At 34.0% G+C, this 21,719-nt stretch overlaps 2 protein-coding genes across 2 annotated transcripts; one reads left to right on the top strand and one right to left on the bottom strand.

Annotated features, from left to right (window-relative positions):
- The first annotated feature begins 1,642 nt into the window (after positions 1-1,642).
- LOC143550997 (ethylene receptor 1-like) lies at positions 1,643-8,886 on the top strand. Its single transcript, XM_077041540.1, has 7 exons — positions 1,643-1,837; positions 3,110-4,034; positions 4,129-4,497; positions 5,102-5,353; positions 5,431-5,555; positions 8,195-8,389; positions 8,456-8,886. Exons 2-7 carry the CDS (start codon positions 3,129-3,131, stop codon positions 8,793-8,795), a joined length of 2,187 nt encoding a protein of 728 aa, XP_076897655.1. The 5' UTR covers positions 1,643-1,837; positions 3,110-3,128; the 3' UTR covers positions 8,796-8,886.
- Positions 8,887-10,702: 1,816 nt separating this feature from the next.
- On the bottom strand, positions 10,703-14,108 carry LOC143550998 (uncharacterized). The gene is made up of 7 exons (XM_077041541.1): positions 14,091-14,108; positions 12,525-12,808; positions 11,798-11,930; positions 11,576-11,709; positions 11,294-11,356; positions 11,142-11,210; positions 10,703-11,051 (listed from the first exon to the last, which is right to left on the bottom strand). The coding sequence occupies exons 2-7, from the start codon at positions 12,714-12,716 to the stop codon at positions 10,965-10,967; spliced, it is 678 nt and encodes a 225-aa protein (XP_076897656.1). The 5' UTR covers positions 12,717-12,808; positions 14,091-14,108; the 3' UTR covers positions 10,703-10,964.
- Between the last annotated feature and the right edge of the window lie 7,611 nt (positions 14,109-21,719).

Raw genomic sequence — 21,719 nt, 5'->3', positions numbered from 1 at the left:
TTACATTTATTATGGTACAATTGAGTTTAGTCTTAGTTCTTATTAGTTAGTATTTCATTATAAGTGTTTAAAATAAGTTAAAATGAGTTCATAATTGGATCAAAGAGTTGATACAAAGTTTAGATGAGTTTAAAACAAGTACATAGGAAATGTGGTTCAATTGATAGCATCAATTTTGGGCCCAACATCAAACCCGACCCAGATTCTCTTTGTGGCAGCAGGCCTTTTTATTAAATTCATAAACTTCAACCGGTCAACAAACTATATTTTTTAACAATAAGAAGTTAATATTGTTAAAAAAAAAAAGAAGATTCTAGCAAGGGACTAGAAATAATAGTACATCCAAAAGAATTATATAAACATGATGCTAAGGTTAAATGAGCATTAATTTAAACACCGTCTCATTACGAGTTCTCCATAATCTTGTAGTTAAAGGATCTTATATTGTTAAACACCGCGTCATTTCGAGCTCTCCATATAGACATAATGTTAAAAAACATGCTTATGTAGATAGCAGCATGTGTATGGGATTCAAATATTTTCGAAACGGAGTTATAGTCGGTGAGAATGGGGATTTTATAACAAATGGAGACTTGTGTCCAAATTTGATTTGTGAGATCACAAGAAATCAAAAGATGATCCATTGACTCGCACATGGATTCACAATGCGAGAATATTACCAAATTAAAACACATACATCTTTCGGAGAATGCTTCCATCATGGGTATTCTCGTCATCAATATGGTTGAGCAAATCTTCGTTCCCTTCACCGAGTTCTCACCTAATGATTTTTACCCTAAATTCACCCGAATCCAAATCCATGACATACTTGATTACTTTCTCATTCTTCACATAACGCTCCCACATTATGTAAGCTCCTAACGATCCCAATTCAAAAATACCATAAAAAGTACATAAAACACTCAACTCAACGAGTCAAACCACCCACCTATCTAATCAAAACAAAATTCTATTTCCTCCACCAGTCGTCCTTAACCCATTAACCCAACACAATTAAAACCCGTATCTACCCGGATCAACAAGAAAACAACAACTAATATATAGAGCTGCATAAACGAGGTATTTTCAATAACCAGATGGTCCACAAAAATCAAAATCGGGCTAGGCAGAAACTAGCTCCGGGTATAGTCGGATATTTATTTGACCGATTTTCCAGAAATTTTTAGGTTTCGGGTAGGGTCGGGTCTGGGTATTTCCGATGTAAGGCTCCACAGGAATCCAATACCATGACGTACCCACAAGAAAAGTCAAAACCAGGTTGGGCAGGAACCGGTTCCGGGTATAGACTAGTATTTATTTGACCGGGTTTTCTGAATTTTTTATAGGTTTCAGGTAGTGTCGGGTCGGGTCGGGTTTTGACCGGGTATTTCCGGTTTCGAGTACGGCTTGAGGAGAAACCCAATACCAGATCGTACCCACAAATCATATCCGATAGAACCAATTCCGAGTTGGATCCGGAACCGAATATTCGGTGCACCTATAAACAAAACCTAAACTCTTATTATTATTATTATTATTATTTATCCAATTGTCCAACCAACATGCAACACACTTTGGGCTTTCCACTTTAAGCAAAACCAACCAAGATTCAGTCAATTTACCAAAAAGCCCATCACCTCCACCATCATCAATTCATCATAAACAACTCTTTCTTTATTCTCATAAAGTCTTCTTCACTCAACTAACAGTTCTTTCTTGATCATTTTCACATATTATTATTATTGATTGATTATTCTTCCAAGATTTTCATCATTCTTCAATACCCAGATTCGAAGCTTCAATCTTTATCATTCACCAACGATCTTTACTCCCAAAGGTAACTCCTTTCATTCATTATTTTAATTTAACTTTTAGGACTTTTAGGATTTGGGTTTGATCTTAATTGGTTTTTGGAGTTTAGGGGTATTGTTGTAATTTGCATTGACTTTAATTAGATCATGTTATTGAGATGGATTTGTAGTTCATGTTATTGTAATTGTTTATTCTTGTGGATTGAATTTAGGGGTGTAAATAAGCCCAGCTCGGGTTGGTTCAAGCTCGAGTTTGGCTCGTGGGTCGTTTTCTCAAGCTCGGGGTCGGCTCGTTTATTGTTTATTATTTGTTAATTAATTTATGTATGTTTTTTTTTGTTTTTATATATTTTGAGAAAAAACTTAAATGGGCTTAAGCTCAGCTTGAGCTCGTGCAGTACCTTAGACGGGCCAAAGCTAGGCTCGAGTTTGGCTCGTGAGTTGTTTTCTCAAGCTCGGGCTAGATGCGTTTATTGATTATTATATATTAATTAATTTATATATGTTTTTTTTTTGTTTTTTTATATTTTGAGAAAAAACTTAAACGAGCTTAAACTCGGCTTGAGTTCGTGTAGTAGTGTAGTACTTTAAACGAGCTAAAGCCTAGCTCGAGCTCGGCTGCGCAGTGAGAAATTAATACATAGAAGTCCAAAAGAGGTAAAGTGTAAAAATTAGGGCTGTTCAAAAAGCCGGCGGCTCGAAGCTCGATAAAATCTCGAATAAAAGTAGCTAAAAAAACTTGATTGGAAACAACCTGAGCTGAGTTGGCTCATTTTTGTAACCGAGCTAAACTCGTCTCAAGCTCGGCTCGGTCTTAGGTTTGTTTAACTTCAAAATCGAGCTCGAGCCTAGCTGAGCTGCCACGTTTAATTTCGAGCTCGAACACACTCGGACTCGACTCATGAACAACCCTAGTAAAAATACACAAGGCTCGTTAAGGCTTGACGAGCCTAAAACAAGCTTCCCATCTCGGGCTCGATAACTAAACGAGCTTTATTTTTGGGTCGGGCTCAGCTCATTTCGAGCTTTTTATCTATCCGATCTTGACTAGCTCGCGAGCGGCTCAACTTGTTATTGATGATATATTTGTTAATATTAGATTAGAGCGGAATTAATGTTCTATTTTTTTATAATTTTTTTAACGTCAAACTCACACGCACACTCTAAATCTACTTCTGAATTTACACCACTTATTCATGACCGGACTAGAACAGTCAAGTCTATTCCTTTCTTGATTAAAGAAGCTAAATTATTAGCCTTTTTAGTTGAACTAGTAATATTTTTTCCTTTTCTTGCAGAAACTGTAATTAGTTAACAATGGAGTCTTGTAACTGCATCGAGCCACAATGGCCACCAGATGATCTTCTGATGAAATATCAGTACATATCCGATTTCTTTATCGCTCTCGCTTACTTCTCGATCCCGCTCGAGCTAATATACTTTGTCAAAAAATCTTCGGTTTTTCCATATAAATGGGTATTCGTTCAGTTCGGGGCGTTTATCGTTCTATGCGGAGCGACACACCTTATTAACTTATGGACATTTAATATTCATACAAAAACAGTAGCCATTGTTATGGCAACTGCCAAAGTTTTAACCGCTTTAGTATCATGCGCGACTGCACTTACGCTAGTCCACATTATTCCCGACTTGTTAAGTGTAAAAACCCGGGAACATTTTTTGAAAAACAAGGCTGCTGAGCTGGACCGTGAGATGGGTATAATCCGAACGCAAGAAGAAACGGGTCGGCATGTTCGGATGCTGACGCATGAGATTCGTAGCACGCTTAACCGACACACTATTTTGAAAACGACACTTGTTGAGCTTGGGAGAACGTTGGGGTTGGAAGAGTGTGCGCTTTGGATGCCGACGCGAAGCGGTTTAGAACTTCAACTTTCGTACACGCTGCACCATCAAAACCCTGTCGGGTTTACGATCCCGATTCAGTCGCCTGCGATTAATCAAGTTTTTAGTACGAACCGTGTGGTTAAAGTCTCGCCTAATAGCCCGCTTGCTCGGTTACGTCCGTCTTCCGGTAAGTATATGCCCGGGGAAGTTGTTGCCGTGCGGGTCCCGCTTCTGCATTTAGATAATTTCCAAATTTACGATTGGCCCGAACTTACTACTAAACGTTACGCGTTAATGGTTTTGATGCTTCCGTCCGATAGTGCAAGACAGTGGCATGTTCATGAGTTGGAGCTCGTTGAAGTCGTTGCCGATCAGGTTTACACGCACTCCGTGTTTCCTAAAGTCAACATGGTCAAAGTTAAGTTAACGACACGTGAGTACGTGACATAATATTTTGTTTATGTTGTAGGTGGCGGTGGCGCTTTCGCACGCTGCGATTTTGGAAGAATCTATGCGGGCCCGGGATTTGTTGGTCGAGCAAAACTTGGCGCTTGATCATGCGAGACGAGAAGCCGAGACTGCAGTGCGTGCACGGAATGATTTTCTTGCGGTTATGAACCATGAAATGCGGACCCCGATGCATGCAATTATTGCACTCGCGTCGTTACTGCTAGAAACTGAATTAACGCCCGACCAACGGATGATGGTCGAGACCATTCTCAAAAGCAGTAACTTGCTCGCGACGTTAATAAATGATGTACTAGATCTTTCTAGACTCGAAGACGGTAGCCTTGAACTCGATGTTGCTACTTTTAACCTTCATTCTCTCTTCCAAGAGGTATTGTATATTTATTAATATATATTAGGGGTGGCAATTGTGACCCATTGGGTTGAATGAGTTGTATCAAAATGCATATGATGGGTCAAAATAAAAAACGAAAATAATTGAAACGGTCAAAACGGGCTGACATTTCTTGGGTTTTTTTTTTGGAACGAGAAAAACGGATGAATCTTTTTAGTATTTTTACTTTTTAAGTTTTTGATTTATATTTCGAGTTATAATTTTTTAATTATTTTTTTTGAATTTTTTGGTAAGGGGTTTTGAAATGGGTTGAGATTTCAGAAACCGCTCACCAAAAAATTTATAGAAAAAATAATTAAAAAGTTATAACTCGAAATATAAATAAAAAACTTAAAAAGTATAAATACTAAAAAGTTTCCTCCGTTTTTCTCGTTCCATTAAAAAAAACCGAGAAATGTCAATCCGTTTTGGCCCGTTTCAATCATTTTCATTTTTTAGTTTGACCCATTCTGACTCATCATATACATTTTGATACAACCCAATGGGTCACAATTGCCACCCCTAATATATATATGCATTTTCCATCATTATCTTGATTATATTAGCTTTCACTGACCGATTTTTGTACTTAAAATTTCAGGTTCTAGACTTAATAATGCCGGTTGCGTCGGTAAAAAGATTATATGTAACATTAAACCTATCTTCAGATATACCCGAGTATACAGTCGGTGACGAGAAAAGACTAATGCAAATAATGCTAAATATTATCGGGAACGCAGTCAAATTCACGAAAGAGGGCAGCGTTTTGATTTCTGCCATCATGGCAAAACCGGACTCTCAAAGGGGCCCACGATCACTTCCTGGTGATGGTAGCTTTTATATACGTGTTCAGGTTCGTTTTCGCATTAAAACATTTCTTGTGAAATTTTTAATGCTGCGAGTTCGGTTCTTAACTATATTATATTGTAGGTGAGAGATACCGGAATTGGAATCAGTCAACAAGAGATTCCGAAACTGTTTACCAAATTTGCTAGCCAATCACCAGCAAGTAGAAATCCAGGTGGCAATGGACTTGGTCTTGCCATTTGTAAAAGGTAACATTTTATAATATATATATATATATATATATATATATATAGGGTAAGGATCCTAAGAGAACCATTTGAAAATTGAGAATTTTGAGAACTATTTTGGACCACTAAAAAATCCTCTAAAGAAATATTTAAAAAAATTATAAAACAAAAAATTTTTAAAAAGTAAAAAAACCAAAATTCTTATATTTCATTCCGGTTTCATAAAAAAAAACTTCGTATTATACACATGTGTATAATTTCATTACGCCGTTGCTTAAACCGGACAATGGGATTAGACCTATTGCCGTTGGGGCCATTTGGAGGCGGTTGGTCTCTAAGGTGGCTATGAGGGGTGTCGGGAAGGAGATGGTTAAATACCTCGGTGACTTTCATTTTGGGGTGGGAGTCCCCAGTGGGGCAGAGGCCGTGCTTCATAGCGCGAACAGGTTTCTAAATCAGTTTCATTCGGATGGGTCATTGGCTATGCTTACTGTTGATTTCTCCAATGCCTTCAACTTAGTTGATAGGACGACCCTTCTACATGAGGTTCGGAGTCGATGTCCTTCCATTTCTCTTTGGGTGGATTTTTTATATGGGCAGTCGGCTAGGTTATATGTGGGTGATACTTTCATTAAATCCACCACTGGGGTTCAACAGGGGGACCCTCTTGGGCCTCTCCTTTTTGCCTTAGCTTTGCACCCACTTGTTCACCAAATCAGAGATCGGTGCAAGCTTCTCTTTCATGCTTGGTACTTGGATGATGGCACGATTATCGGGGATACTAGAGAGGTAGCCAAAGCATTAGATATTATCAGGTCTGAGGGGCCTCGTTTGGGTCTTGAATTAAACGTTAAGAAAACAGAGTTATTTTGGCCAACATGCAATGGGGTGAAGGCACAGGAGGGGTTGTTCCCTTGCGGGATTGGAAGGCCGGTGCTTGGCGTGAAACTCCTTGGTGGTGCTGTAAGCCAGGATGCGGGGTTTATCAGCAGTTTGGCTATGAAAAGGGCATCTAGCGCTGTAGAACTGATGAGCTGCCTCCCAAGACTTCGGGATCCTCAATGCGAGCTTCTTTTGCTTCGCTCATGTATGGGAGTCGCCAAGCTTTTGTTCGGTTTGAGAACATGCCAACCTATGTATGTGGGGGAAGCTGTTTCTATATTTGACAATGGTCTTCGGAGGGCGATTGAGGACATCGTGGTTTGTGGAGGTCCGTTCTTTGGGGATCTCCAATGGAGGTTGGCATCACTTCCGATCCGTTATGGGGGGTTGGGTCTCTGTTCGGCCGAGGATGTATCTACATATGCTTTTGTGGCTTCGAGAGCACAGTCGTGGTGTTTGCAAGGCCATATTCTTCGGGGTTGTGATATTTATGGGTTGGACTCTGATTATGGGTGTGCGATGGATCGTTTACGTACTTCACTTCCAGATTTTGATCTTAGCGGGTTCTCTAATAAGGACACCGCCCCCCCTAAAGCCCAACATGTTGTGGCGAGTGCCTTATTTAGTGGAATCGTCAAGAGTTTAGAAGTGAAGTTTGATCTATCCCCTCGCCAAAAGGCGGTGTTTGAATGCCTTCGGGCTCCTCGGGCTCAGGATTTTCTAACGGCCATCCCCATTGAAGGATTAGGCCAACGTATGTCGGGTTTGGAGTATCGGGCTATCCTTAAGTACCGGTTAATGATCCCTATGTTCCCGACGGATGAACCTTGCCCAATTTGTCGTAAGGTCTGTTTGGATTCTTTTGGTGACCATGCGGTGCATTGCAAAGAATTGCCTGGCTTTAAATACAGACATGATCTGGTTAGGGATGTTCTGTGTGATGTTCTTAAACGGGCAGGGATTTCTGCTAAAAAGGAGGCCCCTGTTAACTTTCTCACGGATCCTATTGAAGGGAGGTCTACTTTACGACCAGCTGATATTCTTGTGTTCGGGTGGGCAGGGGGGAAACACGCCTGTGTGGATCTTACAGGAGTGTCTCCTCTTGTTGGGCTCAGGGACCGTGGGTTTGTTGTGGGTCAGGCTGCGTTGAAGGCTGAATCGGGCAAAGTTGTTAAACACGAGAAAGCTTGTTTAGATAATCAACATGTCTTTCTACCATTTGCCTTTGATACATTTGGTTTTATGGCTCCAGAGGCTGTGAAATTTTTGAGTAGGGTTCAGCGCGTCGTACACGGAACCTCTTCAGCTTCTAGGTCCCAAAGCTTCGTTTTTAGCAGGATTGGCTTTGCTGTTCAAAAGGGGGTTGCGGCGCAGCTTGTTGCCCGTTTGCCTGCCACTTTATTGTAATCGTTTTATAGTAAATTATATAAAACTATTATCTCTAGTTACGTAATGTACACATATGTACATTATTATTCACCTATAATTGTACATATGTGTATAAAAAAAACATGTATGTACATACATATTATACATATATGTATAATTTAGCAAAACCAAGAAGGTTTTTTTTTATGAAACCGGGATGATAAATAAGAATTTTGGTTTTTTTACTTTTTTCATTTTTGCGTTTTTTTTTTGTTTTATGATTTTTTTTTATTTTTGATTGTTTGTGGTCCAAAATGGTTTCCATGGTTCTCAATTTCCAAATAACTCTCACATGATCCTGATCCTATATATAATTATATATAACTATAACATTTAAATATGTTTTGTAGATTTGTGAAACTTATGGAAGGTAATATATGGATTGAAAGTGAAGGTGTTGGTAACGGAACAACAGCAAACTTTTATGTAAAACTTGGTTTCGCTGCGCGTTTAAACGAATCCCGAATCGCTCATACGAGACCTCAACCAAAACTCGGTCAAACAAGTTTTTCAGGTCTCAAAGTCATAGTCATCGATGATAACGGGTCAGTCATATATTTATATATATATAACCTTAGTACATACATGTATTTAACATATATACGATGCAGGGTTAGTAGAACCGCAACGAAGGGTATTTTGGGCCACCTAGGCTGTTATGTAACCGCAGTAAGCTCAGGTGACGAGTGCATACAAGTTATAACCAAAGACCATAAAGTTGTGTCCGTGGATGCTGACGGTTTCAACGTTGCAAGATTTGTACACGATATATTCTCGAAATATAATGAAAAGCCAGTGATTATTGCGGTTACTGGTAACGCGGATAGAACAGCAAAGGAAGGTTTAATGAAAGTTGGAGTGGATGGAGTTGTGGTGAAGCCGGTTTCGGTGGAGAAGATGAGAGTGGTTTTGGCTGAGGTTATAGAGCATAATAAGGTGGTATTACAGTAAGTGTGATTATGAATTGTTCATACCAAAAAAATGAAAAAATGGGCGGTTTTTCGTAGTTTTTCGGTGAATGGTGGTACATATTGTTGTTTGTGTTGGTATATACTGTTGTTTGAACTTTGAAGTGAGTTTTAACATGATGAATTTTTATTTTTTTTTATTGGCTCCTTTTATATTTCATAGAAACATCCAAACGATTTACAATGAAGTGGCAGGCAAGCGGGCAACAAGCTGCGCCGCAACCCCCTTTTGGATAGCAAACCCAATCCGACTAAAAACAAAGTTTTGATTCTTATGGGCTGATACTATACACAACTTTCTGAACCCTATTCAAAAGGTTCATGGCATCCGGAGCTAAGAAACCAAAAGTGTCAAAGGCGAAGGGGATAAAAACGTGTTGATTCTCCAAATAAGCTCTCTCGTGTTTAGCAACCTTGCCCGATGCCGCCTTCAATGCTGTCTGGCCTGCTACAAATCCAGTGTCCCTAATCCCAACAAGAGGGGACACTCCTGAGAGGTCGACACAAGCGTGTTTTCCCCCTACCCACCCAATGGTTGCAAAGAATTGCTTTAAATAACAGTTGTGTTACTTAATTCTCTTTTATTTGGATTCTGTAATTTTTATTGGAAAAAGTGTTAACATTTGGTTCTAGATAGGTTGGGTCCTCGGCTCGTGTGTAGTTTTTTTTTTTTTAAATTGCGCTCGATTCAGGCTTGGCACATTTTTGTTTATTAGTTATATAAGTATTATATTTGTTTAAAGTTATATTTACTTTTATATATATTTACAATTATAATTTAATGCAATATAATATATATTATTTTGTTCTTTTTTATCATGCTTTTAAATATATATAATAAAAATTGTTATTAACAAGTAAATATATTAAGTAAAATTATATAAATAAATAGCCATATTTAAGCTTGTTAGGCTTGCCGGGCTAGTCAACCTCGATATTGTAAAGTAAAGCTCATGCTTGAGCTCTTTAAAAGAGCCTAAACAAGCTCGATTCAAATTTTAACAAGTATATCTCAAGTAGTTTATGAGTGGCTCGGTTGGATTTATTTAGAAGTTAAAATAATCATTCAAGTAAATAACTTATTTCATGTTTAAGATTTTTTTTTTATGAAAAATTTCGACTACCATAGTAAATGAAATTTCATGGGCTTGTAAAGTCTCTTTCAATTAGGCAACCCACCACCTCACTTTCCTTTTTTATTCTCTTTAAATTATTTCCATTAATATCATAATTTCCAATAATTGTATGGAGGGTTGGGAGACAACTGGGCAAGATGATGGTCCTCCCCATATTATTATTATTTATATTGTACAAGAAAAAAGATTTTAATTTTAATAAATGAAACTCTTTTTTTAGTTCAATATATGATTAAATGCCACCAACATTTGAACCCAAGTATAACTACATTACATTTTGTTAAAACTTGCATACGAATCCCAACAAAGTTGTAGATTTAAAACAGTTCGTACGTTTATTTATTTTCGTTACGTTAATTGATTGTGTTAAAACCTGCATACGAATCATGACAATATATAATTTATTAAAATGGTGTTAGTAAAGGCGCTCTAGTAAAATTAGACTATCTTAATTAACAAGAGATAATTGTGTTAGTGAAGTGGGTGAAAATTACAACTTTTAGAAACCATGAGGACGAAAATGACTAAAAATAACTTTATTTTAGACAGATATGGACATATGGCAAATGTGACGAAAATGGTAGCTTGCTCTATTTAATAAAAGGGTCTTTTTGTCATTTAATACTAACTTAACAGACTATAACTAACAGAGTTAGTGATTGGGACGACAATAGCAAGAAAATGAAACCACGATGACGGAAATTGCTAAAAAAATTTGGACGAAAATGGCAGTTCTCTCTTGTAATATAATAAACACAAACTTTTCACTAGCTAATTTACGAATCGATGGTGACGAAAAACGATAAAAACTAAAACTTGGCTCGATATTACACAGTGAAAGATGAAGGAGACGCATTTTGAAGCCAAGAAACGGGCTTTTCTATCTCCGGTTAAAGTCTCTACAATTAAAAGCTGCACTAATCGGTTAGGATAATAGTAGTAGTGGTATGTATACACAAACAACACGCACGCGCGCACACAACTAGAAGATCAAATGAACATCAAAATCCTCGTTATCAACTTCGATCCCTATGGCTTCTTCCAGATTTCCGCCTCTTGGCTGCATTGATGAACTCCATTATTGCTTCCATTTCACTCACTTTCTGTTGCAAAAAAAAAATAAAATAAAAATAAAAAACGAGTCAAAACGAGTGGATAAATATAAAATGTTAAAAGAGTTAAGAGGATGTTACCTGGGAAGCAAAATGTTTATGGACCGCGTTAACGAGTTGTTCCTTTGTCGGATTAGAGTGAATATTTCCCTGAAATAAAAATTAAACTAAGTTAATATAAACAAATAATCAAACAAAACATGGGCGTAGACGGTTTTATAAATGAGACTCACGAGGTTAAAGGTACTGTAATATCGCCATAACGTATTGGTTCCTAGCTTTGAGAAGTTCACTTTCTGTTCAAATAAGCAAGTCAACTATTTAAGTCAACTATTTAAGTCAAACATACAAGTTTTAAAGATTTAAAAGTGTATATATATTAAATCCGTATATCTATATGCGACTATACGTTACAATTTATAATGTTTATATCAAAAATATACTTTAAAGTTTAAATTATCACATTGAATTTGAAGTTATAAACATGCATACTTTGACCAAAAAAGTCAACTTACCGGATAATATGCATGCATATTGGATTGAGTGCAGTGGTTACGGCTAGCAGACTTCATCGATGGAGACGGGCCCCACGGTCTTGCGTAACGGACTTTGGGCTTGTTTAGTTTGGTAAACTCAGTAGCAGTGGCTGCTAGAACAAAAAAAAAACTAAAATTGATAACGGTTTTTTAAATGATTTTTTTAAGGAATTGAACTCATAACCGAGTTAGATGTCTTACGAAACTCGTTAACATCGGATCCACTGCTTGAAATATCAAATTCATACTCATCATCTCCTTCATTACCAGTCGGTGGTTCAAGAACACTCAAAGCATTCCTTTGCAGCTTCACTTCAACGCCATTTTTCAGAACCTAGTCAAAGTTGGACTTTTTATTAGTCAAACGCGTAAACTAGCTTTAATAATTACCAAAATGTATATATCTTGTAAACTAAAACTTGCACCTTTAATAGTTTGTAATAAATATGATATGCAAATAGGAAAATTTAGCTTCAAGTCTTGCCAAAAGAAGAAAAAGTTGCAAACTTTAGTCATCCCAAAATGGAAATTCTTGTTAAATCTAACATCTAACGAAAATAACGAACAAATAAGTCATTTTCTTGCGAAAACAAACAATGGGCAAAAATGTCATTTTAGCTTGAAACCAGAACAAGAAAGATCACCTTATTTTAGAAAATGAAACATACAGCCAAAATTAAAAATAATAATAATATTATTAAATTAAAAAAATTTAACTTTGATGATACTACATTTGATTACATCTACTATCACTGATCAAATTATTAAAACAAGGATGGACCCATGATGTGTACAATATTAATCATGTTGGCATGCTATTCCTTCTTTTTCTCCTTAATTAGTGTGACCAAAAGATTCAAAGTAACAAAAAAGTATATGAATTTGAAACAAAAGCAAAAGAAAGAATAAGGAAATAGAAATAGCATACCAGCCAATGCCAACCACCAAGACCAACAGCCTTCTTGACAACACCTTGAAGACCCACCAAAACCGACTTTGTTCGGTTATTGCCCGTCACAATTACTTTTGTATGCCTAGGAAGAACAGAAAGCTCTTCGTCCCCACTTTCGTCACGAAAAGGGGAGAACGCTCTAGAAGAATATAACTCGGGTTCTAGCATTCCTCTTAATATTCAACACTTGTTAGAATCTTTATCTCAATCTTTTTCCAGTTAATCTTATCTAATCCATAACATTGAGCAAGAACCTGAATCTACCCAAAAAAAATAAACAAAATCTTGATCAAAGAAATTAAAAAAAAATAAAAAATACAATTATCAGCTCAAGTTTCCAACTTTATGTTGAATTTCACACTTCTTGATATAATTGAAACAAAATCCTGATTAAAGAAATAAAAAAAAAAAGATTACAAATTTGCAATTATCAGCTCAAGTTTTGAACTTTTGGATGAATATCTTGATATAATTTCAATGGGATTGAAATAATATCTTGATCAAGAAACAAAAAAGACAACAATTATCAGCTCAAGTTTCAAACTTTTGGTTGAATATTACACTACTTGATGTGATATTGTGATTAAATATGGGATTGAAACAAAATGTTGATCAACAAAACAAAAAATACTACATTTATGAGCTCAAGTTTCTAACTTTATGCTAAATTTTACACTTGTTAATATAAGGAAAATTTGATTTTAATAATCCCTACTAAATGGTATTGGCCGATAATAATCCATATTCGTTTTATCGCCACTGACGGTCCAAAATTCAAAAAAGTTGGCCCCCAATGGTCCCCGTTAAAAATGACTTAACGGCGTTATAGTTTTTTCTGAATTTCAAACCAATGTCCTAGGGCTTTTGATCGTTAGGAGGATACGAGTCGATTGGTGTAAAACTGAGTTTGAAATAGTGCTTCAAAATGACGAGACAATGCTTCAATTCGGGTGTTTGAACTTACAATTAACCAAAATCGAGTCGTTTTGATCATTGTTTCGAGCTAAGTTTTACACCAATCAACTCGTATCCTCCTAACGATCAAAAGCCCTAAAACATTGGTTTGAAATTCAGAAAAAACTATAACGCCGTTAAGTCATTTTTAACGGGGGACCATTGGAGACCAACTTTTTTGAATTTGGGACCGCCCGTGGCGATAAAACGAATATGGATTATTATTGGCCAATACCATTTAATAGGGATTATTAAAATCCAATTTTCCTTAATATAATTGAAACAAAATCTTGACCAAAGAAACAAAAAATACTACAACTTTGGGCTCAAGCTTCTAACTTTATGCTAAATTTTACACTTGTTGATATAATGGAAACAAAATCTTGATCAAAGAAACAAAAAAGACTACAACTTTGAGCTCAAGCTTCTAACTTTATGCTAAATTTTACACTTGTTGATATAATTGTAACAAAATCTTGATGAAAGAAACAAAAAAGACTACAATAATCAGCTCAAGTTTCAAACTTGATGTTAAAATTTACACTTCTTGATATAACTTCATATGTGAACAAAAGAAAGAAGACATACCCACAAAAAATTGAAACTCTTTTTTTGAAATGATGAGAGAGAAAAAGATTGTTCTTATCTAACTTAACTGAGTTAATAAAAATAAAATAATAATAATAATAATAAATAAAAAATTGAATCTTTAAAATCTGACACGAAACTTTACATAGAATGTTGAATGCAAAATGACCCACAAAGTCATTGGATCTCCTTCTTTCTAACCTTCAAGGATTTAGTTTGTAAATAATAAATGAATCAAACCAATGCATATATAATAAAGATATTATAATATAATTATATGAGTATATTCAAATTGCATTTTGAATTCCAATTTTCCCACTTTGATCAGTGACACTAGATTCAAGTTGTTTATATGTATTCAAATAATTTTTATCTAAAAGAATTATATTTAATATCCAGAAACCTTAAAAACAGAGTAATTTGACTAAATTCAATGAAAAATTATTCAAATTTACCTCAAAATTGTAGAAGATTCAAATTGTTTAAATGTTTTATAATAAATTTTCTCTTTTTAAAAAAAATAAAAAAAATTGATATTTAATAATCAGAAACCTTTAAAACAAAGTAATTTCAATGAAAAGTATTCAAATTTACCTCAAAATTGTAGCAGATTCATATTGCATAAATCTATTAAAAAAATTCTCTAAGGAAAGTAAAAAATTGATATTTAATAATCAGAAACCTTTAAAACAGAGTAATTTCAATGAATTTTATTCAAATTTACCTCAAAATTGCATATTTAAATGTATTAAAACAGAGTAATCTCAATGAAAATTATTCAAAATTGCACCAAAATCAAGGGTAATAGTCAATAACAGTAGATTCAAATTATTTAAATGTTTCTATAAAAAACAAAACTTTATGTTTAATTATCAGAAATCTTGAAACACCACCTTAAAAAACAGAGTAATAATTAATAATCTGAATGTAAATGAATCAAATTTACCTGAAATTGGAGCAGAATGAAGGGTTTGAAGGGATCAAGAGCTTGAAATTATGTGGAATGTATGAAGTATAAATTTGATGGGAAATTATTATTCAATATTCTTGATGATGCTTGGATTTACAAAACAGAGCAAATGATAATAATATTAATAATAATATTAATAATAATAATAATATAAGAGAGAGAGAGCATGAAGACAGAAAACACACACAGTAAATGCTTACCAACTGCCATTGAAACGACCTGCAATTGAATAAGACACTCTCTCTCTGTACGGTCAATCACACACACAATCTTCTTTCTTTCTTTCTTGCTTTTACCGGCTATTACAGGTTTACTTCTTTCGGCTCGGCTCGGCTCGGCTCGGCTCGGCTTTTGTCTTGTTATTAGTTTTAAATTTTGAATCCCTGACCACAGTGGCGCAAAGCTTGGACTAAAACACGGGACTCAAAATATATAAAAGAATTCACGAAGGGGCGGACTCAAATTTTCAGCCAAAAACAGCTAAATTTACACTACGTGTAAGAAAATTTTCGGCCGAAAACAGTTAAATTTTACGCAACGTATAAAAATGTCGGCCGAAAACGGCTAAATTTTACATCACGTATAAAAAATTTCTGACGAAAACAAATGAATTTACACTATTACGTAAAAACACAGGGGGCTAGCAACCTTTGCCATTGCCTTACCAGATGTTGTATTCCTGGTTTTAAGCTTGGGTGAAGTATCATTAAGTGGAATATATTTTACGATATGGAACCTACCTGAGAACTTTTAAGGGGTTTAACGAGTGTTGGCCATTCAAGCAATAAGTAAATAAACGTTTGGATTTGTGTTTCTATATCTATTTTCGAGTGTGTTTATATTTGCATGCTTTAGTTTCTTTTTATTTTAACTTTTATCTAAAAGCTTTTAGCATTTCACTTGAAGAAACTACAACGTAATTTTTTTAAATGGCAAAAGTTATCAGTAAGGTAAGATCTGATGGGGCCACAAATGGTTATATAAATATTATGAAAAGGTTATTGGCGTGATAATCCAAAAGATCAAAACGTGATGGTATAATAAGTCCAAAGATGCTTTACGTGACACGATTTCATTGGTCTATATTACTATAGTCGTCGTATCGTATGCTTGGTGTCCAAAGTTATAGGTGTCAAGTTCTGATTGGTGGATGTGTTAGATAAGGGTGGGTGGGGCACCAAGCTTGCATGAGCAACCCTGCTACCCCCCCCCCCCCCCCCTACGCCGAGTAGATTACATGAGTTGGATTCCACTGCATCTTCTAGTTGCGGTTTTGAAAACAAGAAAATATTGTTTCGTCGATTTAATTTGAAAGTGACGAAATACCCACACAGGTCAGGTATGTAAGAGGCTTCCCACTAACGTTTTAACAATCGTTAATGTTAATATCTAAGAGTATTACAATAAATAAAGCATAAAACTCAATCTTGTTACCTGAAAATCTTAGTAACAAAGATGTTGTACACTGATGTATAATAATTAACTTTTTAAATATAACAGTATAACATATATTTTTATTATAAGAGAATTTATGTATATAATATCCACACGTGTTTGCAGTCACGCTATAAAAGTTAAAGTTAGACATGACAATATGGAGGTTGATTTATATTTTTCTCTTTCCGAGTATAAATTGAAATATTTGGCTATTATTCAAACAAAAGTGAAATGTGCATATCAAATCAATATTATAAGAAAAACAAATGTTTTGGTAAAAGAATCCAAACAAAATTTAAGGATTTAACCCTTTTATATGAAGGTCAAATGATAGTTGGTGGACAAAAGGATTAATGATATTCTTTAAGGACAGTGGCGAAGCTTGGACATAAATGTCGAGGGGGGCGGACTTAATATGTATAAAAAAGTTCATAAACTAGAGGGGTGTGGGCTCAAAATTTCGATCGGAAACGCGTAAATTTACACTATATGTAAAAATTTTCGGCCGAAAAGGGATAAATTTACACTACCGAGCGAAAAACGGTGGGACCGGGCTCAAAATTTTGGTCGGAAACGGGTAAATTTATACTATGTATACAAATTTTCGGAAAAAAAAAAAGATAAATTTACACTACCGAGCGAAAAAATGGAGGGGGCGGACTCAAATTTTCGGTAATAAACGGGTAAATTTACACTATTATAAAAAATTTTAACAGTAAAAGGATAAATTTACATTATTGAGCGAAAAAACGGAGGGGGCCTAGACCACCCCTGCCCTCAACTAAGCTTCGTCCTTGTTTAAGGACAAATATACGGTGGATCATCTAAGACTAATGGGTATGGTTCATGTGTAATAACGCATGGTGTTGACGTGGCTCATCTAACCTCACGTTATAAGGCTGTAAACAAACCGAACGAACACAAACAAGGCCTTGTTCGTGTTCGTTCGTTAAGGAAATAACGTGTTCACGAACACTTACCATTAAAGAAATTAATATGTTCCCGAACACAAACGAACACAAATAAAATCGGCAGGGCCTAGAGATTAAGACCGATGTATTCATTAATGTGAATAATGAAAGCATGTAAACGAATTGAACGAACACAAACAAGGGTCAGTTCGTTTTCGTTTATTTAACTTTAAACAAACGCAAACACTTAATCGAACAAATATTTATGTTTATTTATTTAAAAATCTAAACAAATATAACTGAAACAAGATAAATAAACATATATGAACACAAATAAACATAAAATTTTGAAAAGAAAATAATATATTAGAAAATTTTGGATTGAAGTGGATATATCATATATGTTATATCACAAGCCAAGCTAAGCCAAGAGAGTGAGACGTTTAAAGTATGTTAAAGTTATAGAGACTAAGAGACATACACGTGTCAGTTGGAGTAAAGATACACACAGCTGTCGGATCTTATCCGGGCAGTTTACACTACCCATCGCGCTCTCTCTCTCTCTATATATATACGTATACTAGGTTATAAACCCATGTGTTACATGGGTTTGAAAAATTAAATCTCATTCATTATCTTATTATATGATTCTGGCTTTTCAAGTTGCAATAATCATGTATCAAAACCACATCAAAACTCTTAAAAGTCGCAAAAGCTGAAAAATGTAAAAAAAATTGTTTCTAATTATATTGTTGTATTAGTTTCAACATATAATGATACTAAACTAACAGTTACAATAGTTTTTATCAGTAAAAACATGACCAGATGATTCAAATTGAGGTTTAATGATATTAAATTATTAACAATCCATAACCAATAAAAAATAAAGTTATTTGGCTGACTTCATGTCTTTGTTTTTTCTAACCCATGCCTTAGGTTATAAAATTAAAAGCAAGAGCAAAAGTATATTTGGTAATATCGGTAAATAAATTGTAATACTAATAAATTATAGGCATTTATAACAATATTTTCCAATTTCAAACATGTCATGTTATTAACATGTTTTACTCAATTCCAACATTATACAAGAAAGTAAACAGTTATACTGAGTTTTATATTGATGCGTAAATGTAAAAAAAAGTGTAAAGAAAACATGTTCGGAACCTAAAATAATAATTTTCTTAAAATAACCAGTTAACCCTAATTTATACATTGCGCCGACTGACACGACTCGCTGACTCATCCATTTTGCCAGTTATAATAGAACACAAGTAGGAAATTTGACCAATTTACTTAAAAGGTCGAATACAATTTGAACTTGCCCGGATGTTCCAAGTCATACTAAAAGTGGGCATATTTCAAATGAAACTTGTTGTGATCCATTACATAAATTAGAGTAAAGATTGTTGCAAAAATTTTATTCACAACAAATAAGTATCTCACTGAAAACCAAACCATCATTCATCTCATATATCAAACAATTTTGAGATTCTTGTATAGAATATAGAACATAAACAAATCATAATAATAAACAACCAACTTAAAAGAAACAGATTAGTATTTCGAACGCCATACTCATGATCTTACTATTTATAATAATTTTGTATAAAATCGGTTTGCAACACCTATAATTACAACCATTTTCCTATCATCTATATTAGTCAAGTATGACCTTAACTTGTAAGATTTAAAAAAAAAACGAGTGTTATGCTTATAACAAACAACACAATGTCATCACCACCAGGATAATCTTACGAGAATATATGAATTTTGTTTCATAAATATAAATGGATATCATCAAGGAAACAAAACTTACCATACCAACAGTGTATTTTAGGTATCAAAACAACTTGTTTTCTATATTAGTTTGGCCCGAAACTCTAGTTGATACAAGTTTGTGACAATGAATAAGTACAATTAATTTCACTATCAGTTAACATATGACAAAAAAAATGCAAATAATTATTAATTATGAAAGAAACAGTACTGGTATGCATTATCATCAATCTACTGTTCTCTTTGAGTGTTGAATTATGTCACTTTAGCAAAAGTTGTCAATACGTATAAAAAGTTAATTATATAGAATTAATAGTAATAGAATAATCAAATTAGAAGAACCATTTTCGTATTGCTTAGAGTAAAGACGAATCGTGGCACATTCTGAATCGGTTACTAATAAACACAAAACATACAACGCAATTTTACACACTAAAATGAGTTTCAAAATTTTTGCATACGTTTCTTTTATTTCTAATTTGTTTTTTACTTTATTTACTACTATAAATTATAAATAAATTATTAATATGCAATGTTTAAAATATTTATTAATTGTTTTAGTTAGATAGTTATGACTTTTTTTTAATTTATTACTACTACAAATTATAGATAAATCATTAATATAGAATGTTTAAAATATTTATTAATTGTTTTAATTAGATAGTTATGACTTTTTTTAATTTATTTACTACCACAAAACTATAGATAAATCATTAATATGGAATATTTAAAATATTTATTAAATGTTTTAATTAGATACTTATGACTTTTAAAATTGAATAATAATGATGACACTTGACAAAAAATTGGACAATTAGGTGTCATATGACACAATAATAATTTTTATTTGTTATAATAGTAGATATATATGGTGTGTGTGTGTTTCTCTACCTATACGTACACATTATTATGTCAAGTGAAGCCAAGAAGTGTTTGGTATTGTGGAGGCAATCCAATATTTCTTAATTCCATAATTTTTTATTTTTATTTGAAATCCGCACACCCTTAGGCTACGATTAAGGGAGATGTTACAAAATAAGACGATTTGCGTTATGTGGCGTATCATCAGAGTAGATTTTGTTTTAGGAACATAATGGTGTAATCATATATATACTAATATACATATATATATATATATGTATATATATTACACACACACAACCTATTATAATAATATTATAACAACATGTGACAAAAACTAGTCCCCACCACCACCAATCGCCCAAATATCGCCTGGGGGACAGTGTTTCGCTTTTTTGTCGCCCTTCTCGCCCCATTGTCGGCTCCACAACGGACACCCTTATAGTATGCTTAATGTAGCAATTTAATCCTTAACAATTATTAGTCGTTAGTCATCTCTTTTTCTATTCTTATTTACAAATTCTTCAAGTAATAATATCGTAAATGTACAACACTACGAACTTAATTAATATTTTACTTTATACACGTTGTTTTTATACGTAACCACATAAATGTGTAATTCACTAACGGGTAATAGTATAGTTAATCAGATACATATGTACAATGAATTTGAGTTAATGGTATTGATTCTATTATTTGGAGGCAAAGAAACGAGATTGTGTTCAATAAAAATGATTTCAAAAGGGATCGCTTGTTGATTGTGTTATAGCGATGATGTTTTTATGGCTTTCGAGTAAAAATGTATGTTCTAAACTAGGCGGACCAAATGATTGGAAAACTCTCTGCTTTTTATGTAACTTATTTTTCTTCTGTGGTTAGTTTTTTAACAATAGTTTTCATGATATATAACTTTATCTTTGACTAGCAAAAAAAAATACGATACTCTATGGTGTTTCATGTTTGTAACACATATGTTGTGAGTTCAAATCTAAGCTCGTCTTATAAGTTATAACCTATTAAAGCGTATCTATATCTTTATATACATAAAAACAAGGAGTAAGAGCATCTACGACAAGGGGAAAACCCTCTTGTTTGAATTTACATGGCATCACTGCAAACTAATAAAAAAAGTAACTTCATCATTGTAGCAATTAAAGTTGTGAATGAAGTCATATTCTGTAAACTTGTAAAGGACTTCAAAATGTGGCCCACTTTCTCTCACATACATATATATACACACACTATATATATATTTTTTAATATTTTTTTAATTGATTTGTAGAAGTTTGTTTTTTTTTTGAAAAATTGTGAGGTTTTTGAGAAAATATTGAAATAAGATGTGAAGATGAGGTGTCAGTTTGTACGAGTTTGTTGTTGTGGATGCTCTTAATAGGGAATTTAAGAAAGTTGAAGGTGTTCAAAGGGCCCACTTTAGAGATTTTTATAGTGGACTGTGGGCCCACATCCAAACCGGTTAACTTTTGCAAATTCTTCACTTTTTTATTTTTTGTTAATATTGTAACACTTGTCCATTTTCTTACCCTTTTTTTATTTTCCCTCCATATTTTGGCGCCAGTTTTGTATCAAACAAGAAATGTCAAATTTGGTACATGAATTTGATTGACATATTGTTTTGAAAATTATTATTATTATTATTTAAATACATATGAAGCC

This window comes from Bidens hawaiensis, unplaced genomic scaffold (genome assembly GCF_021521415.1).
Source record: "Bidens hawaiensis isolate Kalapana, Puna unplaced genomic scaffold, B.hawaiensis_p1.1 tig00016205_1, whole genome shotgun sequence".
NCBI classification, from domain to species: Eukaryota; Viridiplantae; Streptophyta; class Magnoliopsida; order Asterales; family Asteraceae; genus Bidens; species Bidens hawaiensis.
Note: the sequence above shows the minus strand (reverse complement) of the source record. Positions and strands in the feature narration are given on the sequence as shown.